The sequence below is a fragment of the Dreissena polymorpha genome, chromosome 16 (genome assembly GCF_020536995.1).
Source record: "Dreissena polymorpha isolate Duluth1 chromosome 16, UMN_Dpol_1.0, whole genome shotgun sequence".
Lineage (NCBI taxonomy): Eukaryota > Metazoa > Mollusca > Bivalvia > Myida > Dreissenidae > Dreissena > Dreissena polymorpha.
In genome coordinates, this window is record NC_068370.1 from 32,038,650 (window position 1) to 32,049,173 (window position 10,524).

Sequence of the window (10,524 nt, forward strand, 5' to 3'; positions counted from 1 at the left end):
TGATGCTAGTCGTTTTAAGGAAATACAGAATAATTACATGCTGGGTCATGTGAGCTTAAATATAGGTCACTAGGTTACATTGAAAAAAAGCATTTAAATACTCTAGAAGTTACTAAGTTTGTCAAATCTTTATGAACCACGATAAGAACATTTTTTCTTATGATATCTGAGCCGAGTTTACAAAATAACATGGGCCGAAAAATTAAATCTGTATATATTATGCAGTACTTTCATTTAGTTAACTCCACATTGTCAGAATAGTTTAGTTGTTAATGCTCGCCGATGAGCGCCTTAGGACACATGGCCCTCTTGTTCATATTCACATCAACATTGTTTCCTTCTCGATTATATCATATACACCAGGGCACAAACTCGTCGATAATTTGAATTAGAAACTATATACATGCAGATAATACATATAATTCAGATTTATATATCATATTTCATTCTTTCCATTATGTGTCATTCTTTTCATAGCTTAAGTTGTCGTAAATAAAGGTTTCTCCATAAATACAATAATATACTTCTTATAAAATCAAAGACCAATTGGTTCATTTGTGTCATGTTTTTATATGGTTCATGCTTATTTACATATTAACAGACAAATACAAAATCCTAGTAATAGTATTTTAACGTATAACGTTAAGGTCTACAGACCTAACATTTTTAACATACACACGATGAACGTTTATTCAAGATCAGGCTCATTAAACAATACTAAAAACATAGGACAGCGAGGATGATCAATTACCACTCAATCATATAATGTTTTCCTCTTACATACTGCAAACGGTATGATAAATTACAAACAATATTTTTTTACATTATTTTGTTTGTTATACTTAACACAGTTATTTATTTGAAAATCATGATTTAACATGACGCAACAAAGAAAAATACACCCTTCCAAAGTAAAATGGCATGTTGTTGGACAATACTTATACTATATGTATATCATACACTTATTTATATAACTAAATAATATATTCCTGTATGAACAACATATTGATATTTATGATAATGTAATTAACGTTTTATTTACACAAAAAACGCACAAAGCACTGTGCAACACATGAAACGTAATTTATACATTCCGGAAAAACTAATTTACTTTTAATTAGACATAAAATAACATTACTAAATATTCATGGATTGCATTATTCGTTATACAACAGTTAAATGAAATTTTCTTCTATTTCAAAACGTTGTTGGAAGCCATCAAAGAGATTAGATTATAAAACCATGATCTAAAATGACATAACAGCATTATACCACTTACCAAAGGAAATAAATAAAGCATGATGTTTTCACATAAGTTGATTTGGTAATAATACCTACAATCAATTTTACAACAGGTATTTCAACAACGCTTTCTTAATTAACATCAATCCGTATCGCATGCAAGAAATTATCAAACTAATTACAAAAATGGTTTTTTTTGCATGCAAGAAATTAACAAACTAATGACAAAAAGTTTGTTTTTTACAAAAAAAAAACGCATTTGAAAAAACCCCCCACCTATATCAAAATAAATATATTCTTATGAAAAATGCAATTACAAACACATGTAAACGAATTTGAATTTAATCAGTAAATAACGGCAAGAAATAACGAAACTAAACCATTAAGCGCAATAAATGTAATATATTGATTACAAGTATTGCAAATACTTAAGGACAACGAAATATTACGTTGGGCTGCATACATGATTGGTTGTATCAAAACCTAAAGGACAAGCATACACATATGCAAATATTTTAGGTGCAATTCAAGCACATGTGCGATTTTTAAAAGGAACTTGTAAAGCAAATTAGATTACATAATTTGCAATATCGCTTGGGATTTGTTGCATTCAAGCTTACGGTTCCATCGCGATAATGTTCGTGTTTTTCATTTATATGTTGAAATTGAAATTCTACAAGTTAACCACATTTATCGGCTTTGATTACATATTCAATGAAGAGATCAATAGATATGCCAGTTTGCAGACAGCGTCCATCATTAAAAGATATTTTTGATAAATTAATATTTTTTAAACATTTCATTCGGCAGTCGCATTCGATGAGTTGATCAGGATAAACAGATATAAACTGATTGAAATTATTAGACATTGCACAGGGAATTGTTATGAGTTTGGTATTATAAATAAAAAGGTACGTCAAATAAGGGTTGTGAGAAAAAGCATGCTCCGCAATGTATTCCAACGGGTTGCCTGTTAAGTCTAGCCAAGACAGATTTGACAATCCTCCAAGAGCGTCATTATTAATTTCAATAATTAAGTTATTTGAAACGAAAAGCCTTTGAAGATTAGGTGCTATGGATGCCAATGTCGACGGTATATGGTACAATTTGTTGTAGTCTAATCCCAGCTCTTTCAAAAGCGGCATTGCGGTAAGCTCATCGGTAATATATCGTATGTTATTGTGTGAAAGATATAGCTCATTAGTTGCAAAAAATGCTACGCCTAAATCGGGAAAATATTCCAATTTGTTATATCTTAAAGATAGAGTCGATATATTGGCTAAAGGTCTATGACAAGCGCTAAAAATATCTTTTCCTCCAGTAAAATTATTGAAGTCGAGATTTAAAAAGAATACGCTCGATAAGTCACAGAAAGGAGCGGGAAATTCCTCTAAATCTGTGTGTTGAATTATGAAGGTTTGCAATGAGGGCATCTGCGTCATGTACCGAAAATCTGAAGCTCTAATCATGTTTGCACTGAAGTTATATATTTCTAAATCTCGCAAATTGTAAAGGAAATGTAATTCATGTGGCCAGCTATTTACTTTGGCCAGCGATATTACAAGCCTTTGAAGTGTGTTACAAATCCTAAAAAGTACATTTGGATCAAAGTATATTATAGAGTTACCGTATAAGATCAATTTATTTAAATGTGTCAAAGTAGAAATCGCCACAGGAATTGTTTGTAAACTATTGTATCCCAGATCCAAATACACAATAACGTTTTTAAGTTCTTCAAAACACAGGCTATCGATGGTGGAAATATTATTCCCGTTGAAAAACACGTTTAATGAAGTTGTCGTCAGATTCCACAGGACACTGAATGCGCCGTTTCTGAGTGTGTATATGTCATTGTAACTGAAATCTAGTGTCCGAATGGAAATATTTGTACCGGTTATATTAAAGTGTGGAACGTCTATCAACCCTCTATTATGGCACGATATCATAGTTTTGGTGCATTCACAGACGTTTCCAGTCATACAGTCATTGACATCAAAAAGGAATCCTGTCGTTGCGCCAACCAAAAGCATTGTCTGCAATAAAGCTTAATGTTAATCAAAATAACATATCATAATTCTCTGTAGAATATTTCACGGCATTCTCGCATTTCGGTTAAATGTATTGACACACACTTATATACGTATATTATTTTATTTATAAATAAATAAATAAGTTAATAAATAATTACAGGCTTAGCTATGATAATCAATTAAGATGAATTATCAATAAGATGGGACGTGCGTGATAGTGTATGTAGTGCTATACATTCAACTAAATAATGTTATGTATAATTTTATTTTTTCCTGTTTATTTATATAATTTTTATTAAACTATATAACAAATTTTAAATCTATGCAAAATGCAATTCGAAGTATATTTCTATTTGGGAAGAAATTCGTTGGAAAAGCCTGTCTAAAGTATGTTATTTATTGCAAATGACAAATGGTATGTTTAAATCTGGACAAAATACTACACTGACCATTTATAAACATAAATGGATCGGTCAATCCAAACCATTTTCGGCTTGTACATTTATATTATAGGGGTTCTTTGCCTTTGCGGAATTAAAAACAATATGTATTTTGTATGTAAAGTAAGCATATAAATAAGTATTCATCGCAATCCATACACAATGCATGTCGTAATGAAAAATGAAGGAACACAAAACCGTTACTACAATAATACACTGAAAACTACTTTAATAAGGTTTAATAAAGGTTATGATGACATGCGTCCATCGTAGCTGTTTTAAGATGATTAACTTACTGATTAACTAGCGAATTGTTCGGTAAAATATATTTTACATTTAAGTTTTATTTATAACATTATTTATGTTTGTTAATGTTCATATTTCTCGAAATTAAAATCATTATATTCGTAAAATCAATTACCTGAATAAGAAAGTATGTATGCATCCTTGAAGTCATGGTGTTTGATTTCAAGTGCATGTGCATTTAGAAAATCAACGGTCCCGATACCGCAAACGTCTGCTCAGGATACCTTTCGATCAATTTATGCCAAGTTACGACTGAACCTGTTGCTGCTTAAATATTTACCTGTCAAATACCGGACAGTCTTAGCTCTTCAGTATGATGGGAAATAACATACTGCACATGATTAGATTGCAGCAAACTAGGCCTTTTTTATAGCAATGTCGAATAAGTTTAGTCACGATTGTGTTGAATTAGATCAGTAATTATCAGTTATGCAAAATGGAATTGCGACTAAATACTTCGACAATAGGGAAATAAAAAAACAACAAAAAAAACGAACACAGCAATTTTACTAAATGTTTGAGTATCTACACCTGATAGATATTGCTTATTCGATTGCAAAAAGTGACAAAAAGGAAAACTCAGGTTCAACATACGCATAAAACTTTACGAAAATATAATTTAATAAATACAGTTATAATAGTTTATCTTCACATACTGTGAAATAAGTATAAATAATATAAATGTTAAAGTTGAATACAATAGAACAACAACCCGTGAAACTTATGTTGACTAAACTATGGTGGTTGAGGATTGCCGATCGACATTCATCATCAGCATGGAGTCCATCCGTCGTCAATGTTTAGCACATTAATCATTTACATTTCGATATGGTGGGGCTACCATAGCAACGGTGTCAAAGTCTACTTCTTCCAAGTTGCCTCCTCTCGCCTCAGCTACATCTAGCTGGACGCCTGCTCTGCAGCTTGGCTCAGTTTCCTGATAGTCCACCGTCTATCACTGCCAGAGAACCCGACTGCTTGCATCAGTCGGCAAACGGATTATGCGCAAACTCTTCTTGCGCCTACTTCTAGGAGGAACAACCAAGTACGCCAGACTATTGCGTTGCACACTTCTAGGAGCTCTGTGTGTCTGGCCTTTTTTCCCTCGCAGGACTGCTCGCATCTGGTTTCCCAAGGTACATTTAACTCGATCACGATGAGTCGTTTTACCACAGCACGATGTCGGGCCTGATGTCTATCTGTATGATAATTTGGAAAACCAGCTTCTTATCAAGGTCAACCTTCATTCTCCATCCGGTTGCGCCGTTGAGGATGATTGTGATATTCTGTGTCGGCTGTCTGTCAGTTCCAATCGTCTTCACGACGTTGATTATATCTTGTCGTGGCGTATTACTGCGTTCCTTTTAACTTTCATTTTCAATCAAGTCAGCCACCTCTCTTAGGAAGTTGGCGTGTTGTCACCTGTATCTTCCTTTTGACATAGCTGTAAGGCAGCAAGAAAAAACATTTTCTAGAGTGACGGAACGATCACAAAGTTTAATTTAAAATCTGGTATGAGTCCCCAGCGGCAGAGGTTTTAGGGGGATGGTAATGTATTTGTCTAGTATTCCTGTCTAGTTTATATCTTGTTGTCTATGCTCACTTTGTTCCAATTTCTACCTCTTTATCTTGCTCTTGTTTTATACTGCCCCTAACCCCTGACTTCTGCCTTGATAATGGCGCGCCTCTTTTTCTTGTCTGCTCGGTACAAAAAGTTTTTTTGTTGCTCCAATCCCCCGAGGTCCGACAAAAGTCGATCCTACAATGTCTATGAGCTTGAGCGAATTTGCAGCTTGACTTACAGTCTCCGTGTCCAACCATTTCCTGCTGTTGCGGTAACAATGCCTGCTTCTCGGATATGCTCATCTGGGTAGTCTCTTAGGGTGAGTATCCGTCTCGGCTTGGCTGTTTTGAATCCCTCCACCAGTAAGGACAGTGGAAGTTGATGCTTGGTGCTCTTTCCGTAATGGCCCTATTCCACTACGAAAACAAGCCCATGATTCGCTACGATTTCTCACATTTATTGAATCGGGAAGACTCGTGACAGTCTGCGATTCAGTTACGACAGTGGTACGATTGAGTTACGACGATTCGTGGGGTTCGGTTGAAGTCTTGCGAATAGGGTCGCGACTTCACTACAATGTGTAAGAATCTACTGCGACTGTACTACAAACGATGCAGATCGGTCACGACTAAGCTAGGACCTCACCGAACGCACCCATGAATTCGGCGCCAATATCTACTGATATTGATTCTAACACGGCACGCGACTTGTTTTCTATAGACAAAAAAGCAAATAAAGTGTGGGTTATTCTGCAATAAATTATGGGCGGAGCTTAATGTTTCGAAAATAGTTCCGAATAAATAAAGAAAGTATTGCATTAAAAGAATCCCTCAGTACTCTGGGTTGACTCCTGACTGGGGTACTCCTTCGTCGTATGTGTCAAAGCGACTAAGCGCTGTGTTCGTGGCTTCACAAGTTGACCTCCATATATTCCTTGGTGTATTCGCAGACCGTGTTTGTTCTTGAAGACCTGTACGCACGAGCAGGTCCTTGCTTCTGGTTTTGCGATTCCATTAAGTCCGTCGAAGTGAGTCCATAATGCTCCCTCAATTTTGGAGACTCTGTGGGTATTGTGCTAAAACGTTTTGATAACAGGGGACTCGTACATGTAAATAATATAAAGGAGTTAAAAAAATATCACTACAAACAGTGCAATTATGCCTTAAGTGCGTTGTGAAGTAATAATATTTTGTAAAGTCCTTGTTTTTGTTTTAGCTGTTACGGTTGGTGATCTTTGTGATTCTAACATAAGAAATTAATTTATATTGCCACGTTAAGTAAGTAAGATTCCTTTAATTTAATGTAACAAAATTTAAAGTTCATTTATGTTCATGACAAATAGCGTCGAACAAATCAATGCATTACCACAGTTGTAGAATTGATATTGAACTTCGATAACGTTACTTTACTGTGACCACAGTATGTAGTCATTACTTGTTCGACCCTGCATTCTATATACGGATTTGCATGACGTTTTGAATTCCAGTTCTATATTTTCGGACAAGAAAGCTAGACCATAGATAAAGATGCTACCTTTTCATTGGTTTTGCCAGTGTCCATTTAAAAGAAAAACTTAATAATAAGCAAGTAAAAAACAATCCCAACTTAAACCGCAATCTTGTTATATAGAAAATTCCGCAGTTTTTCGAATTTTATTTAGACTGCTTTAAACTCCTCTTTCGCTTTTGTTGAAGGATATATGTCTATTATTCGGGAGTTAAAACAATTCCATGTTCTATTATCAGTGTCACAACCAAATTTAAGTTACACTTTTTAATGTGTGAATTCTAAAAAAGAACACGATTTTAAGTTGTTTTTTTATTTCAGTATCGTCCAGTAGTTAACACTACTGAAGGCTTACACGTTTTCGTAGACCTATCTTAAAGAACATAAATTATCTGGGATAAAAGTTTATACAATTGTTGAAACATGTGAAACTACACTTGGAGTCTTTTCTAACGCAATACGTATGCTATGCAAATTGATGTAGCTCCCTTATTTTTGAACATAATAACTCAACACATACACAAAACTTCCTGCAAATTTAATAGGATTGATCCACACACAAAATATATACCGGGTAATTTATGAAATAAAAAAATACAACAAAAGTAAATTCCAAAAATCGTTCAACGTAAAGTAAATACAACGTAAAAGGTTAAACGCATAAACTAACACGTCTAAACGACTTACTGACCTGGAATATGCCAATTGAGCGGTTGCGTTCCTGAATATTCATACCAATGATTGTATCCACCGTCCCGGTATGGTGGCATATAACAACCGCACTATCCATCCGCCTGTCCGTCAGTCCGTCCATCTGGAATCCGTTTCCGGAGTTTTTACATAAAGACTTTCAGATGTTTACCTGATTCATGTTGTGTGAGTCTACCTTTATGACTCAAGTTTCGTTCCGATCCATTGATTTTTGACGAAGTAAAAGGCATTGGAGTAAACACTTTTTTCTAAATAGCTGCTGTTCGGCTTTAAAGCGTTTGGGGCATAGCATTTTTCAAACAAATCTCTTATGCTTTCCTGTTGTGAGAAACCACATAGAAGAACGGAATCGAAATTAAATTAGAATTAGTACGTGCTTCACCATTTGCAAGTGCAAACAGACGAAACCATACCTAACCCTCGTTCACAAGCGTCAGATTGTCATGGATGATATTGTTAGAATGTACAGCATGTAGTCAAATGATCAGATTTTGAATTAATCTTTTGTAATAAGTGAGATATTAAAGTTTGAAAAGTGTTTGATTAGAAGAGTCCCCCAAGTGTATAAGAGGCCATAATTCTGCCAAAACTGGTCGTGACCAAATTGTGGTTCTTTACGATCACAAATCAAAGAAACGAATCAAGATTTTATCAAGAATGTTTGACATAATTGATGTTTCATGAACTTTGGTCAGTGGTTGAAATCATTCAGACAATTTGCAGAACCTAGTTTGCAACACCAGCCGCATACAAAGGTCTCCCTTTAGTTACGTTATTAAGCCTTCCCAATAATGTATATTTCTTAATGTAAGCTATTTTTCCCACTTTTACACAACACAATATTAACACACTTATTATCGCAAATTACTTTCCTATTGAGACCATTTTCATAAGGCTTGCTTCAGGCGTGCAAACTGATTGTCACGGCAACACTTGCAGGGCCGTGTGAGCCTATATTGTTTACTCCATTCTACATAACATATGCAATCTAAATGCTTTTCAGTACACATGCAATAATTGTTTATCGCATTGATGATCAGGCTTTGAAAACACCCCACTGTCATGGTCATCATCTAAAATTCAAAGGGATCACTTCGGGGGATAAAGAATTTTTGGGCTATCTTATAATTTCATTAGTCGTCAGATTTCCCCTTCGGACTGAAACTTGGTGTACACAATCCTTAACACAAAATTATTTTTCAAGGACGGCATAGAATTGTACTTTGTGTATATCACACTCTAAAATAGAGTTTTGAGGACACTTAAGTCTTACGAAGCTCTCACGACTATCTATATTCACGTGCCTATTATGCCACCCATTTCATCTCAGATTGCTCTTATCTTGAACGAAGTTTTAAAGCAAAAGCTCTCGAACCAACATACTTTCTTTATACACTGTAAGTGTTCAATAATAACGAAATGGTTGTTCATTCCAATTATAATCCTATTTTAGTTGTTTTCGTAAGGAAATGATTGGAACTATCTAATAGTATTCTTCACAAAGACAAATCTTAATTGATATATTTACAATAAATATAGATCCCAATAGGAAATACAAATATGTTTCATTTGTAGAATTGCGATCATTGTGAAATACATAATATAATAAATACATGTAAATGTGATTTATCTATTGAAGTTCACACAATTTGTTTATACGTGATTGTAAGGAACTTAATATTGCAGAAAAATAGTAACTGTGGATACTGCATTATTCACGTAGGATATATCAAATACATTCGAGATAATTTTCTTCATTTTCAGAACGGCGGAAGAAACAATAACGATGGAATAACTGCAACTCGCAATAGAGATCAAACACATTGTTCATTTCGAACAATCATTAAATTCGAACCATCTAAATGTATCATAAAACGTGGATTAATTATCAAGTTAATTTTTTGTTTTCAAAATTAATTGGCTGGCTTTGAATATATACAGTACATAGTAATATTGTGATAGATCGGCGTTACAAACGTTGAATACCGATTGTCGACCCGTCTATTACTATATTTGGAAATTTCTTTCGCACTCTTATACTGTGATAGCATTATATTAAGCCGTGCTAGCACGAAGTACATATTGCAAACCACAAGGATATAACTTAGCTTACGATGTAAAATCGCAATATAATTTACCAGTTTGTCTCCATTTAGGCAATACTTACAGTGTTATATGCATGTTCCTATGGAAAAATAACAAATCATGGAACAATTAACATACTCAGAATATACATTTAAAATATCGAACACATAATACTGTGTGAAATATAAGACATATTTTTTTCACATATCATCAATTTGTTTATATGGTATTTCTGTTGATTTGAATTATAAAAGGTGCATTCAACGGCCAAAATTGTAAGCAAAAGGAATGAAAGGAATTTATCGACATGACCTTACCAAAATATAATCGCGTCGGTAAGAAGCATACTCCAATGTTCATGTATTATGTATAAATATTGTTTGATGAATTTTTCCCGGTTGGATTTGAAGTCACGTATACACCAGCTCACGCACTTAATCGATTATTGCCTAGTGGACTGTCCCATTCTTCTAAATTGGATAATTTAATTCCAATATTAGGGATGTCTAGTATATTTATTTCTATATTTAAAATATTTATTACAGAAATTCCTTAAATGAAACAGCGCAGACCCCGATGAGACGCCGCATCATGCGGCGTCTCATCTGGGTCTACGCTGTTTGCCAAGGCATTTTTTCTA

At 34.3% G+C, this 10,524-nt stretch overlaps 1 protein-coding gene across 1 annotated transcript; it reads right to left on the reverse strand.

The window, feature by feature from the left end:
- Positions 1–550: 550 nt before the first annotated feature.
- Positions 551–4,333, reverse strand: LOC127862653 (leucine-rich repeat protein SHOC-2-like). The gene is made up of 2 exons (XM_052401855.1): positions 4,134–4,333; positions 551–3,275 (listed from the first exon to the last, which is right to left on the reverse strand). Exons 1-2 carry the CDS (start codon positions 4,194–4,196, stop codon positions 1,923–1,925), a joined length of 1,416 nt encoding a protein of 471 aa, XP_052257815.1. The 5' UTR covers positions 4,197–4,333; the 3' UTR covers positions 551–1,922.
- Positions 4,334–10,524: the final 6,191 nt, after the last annotated feature.

What these genes read in the sequence shown, in the direction of transcription:
- LOC127862653 (XM_052401855.1), bottom strand. Translation starts at nt 4,196, where the DNA reads ATGCACATGCACTTGAAATCAAACACCATGACTTCAAGGATGCATACA. An exon ending in ATACATACTTTCTTATTCAG is followed by an intron (nt 3,276 to 4,133) that starts GTAATTGATTTT and finishes GCTTTATTGCAG; the next exon opens with ACAATGCTTTTGGTTGGCGC.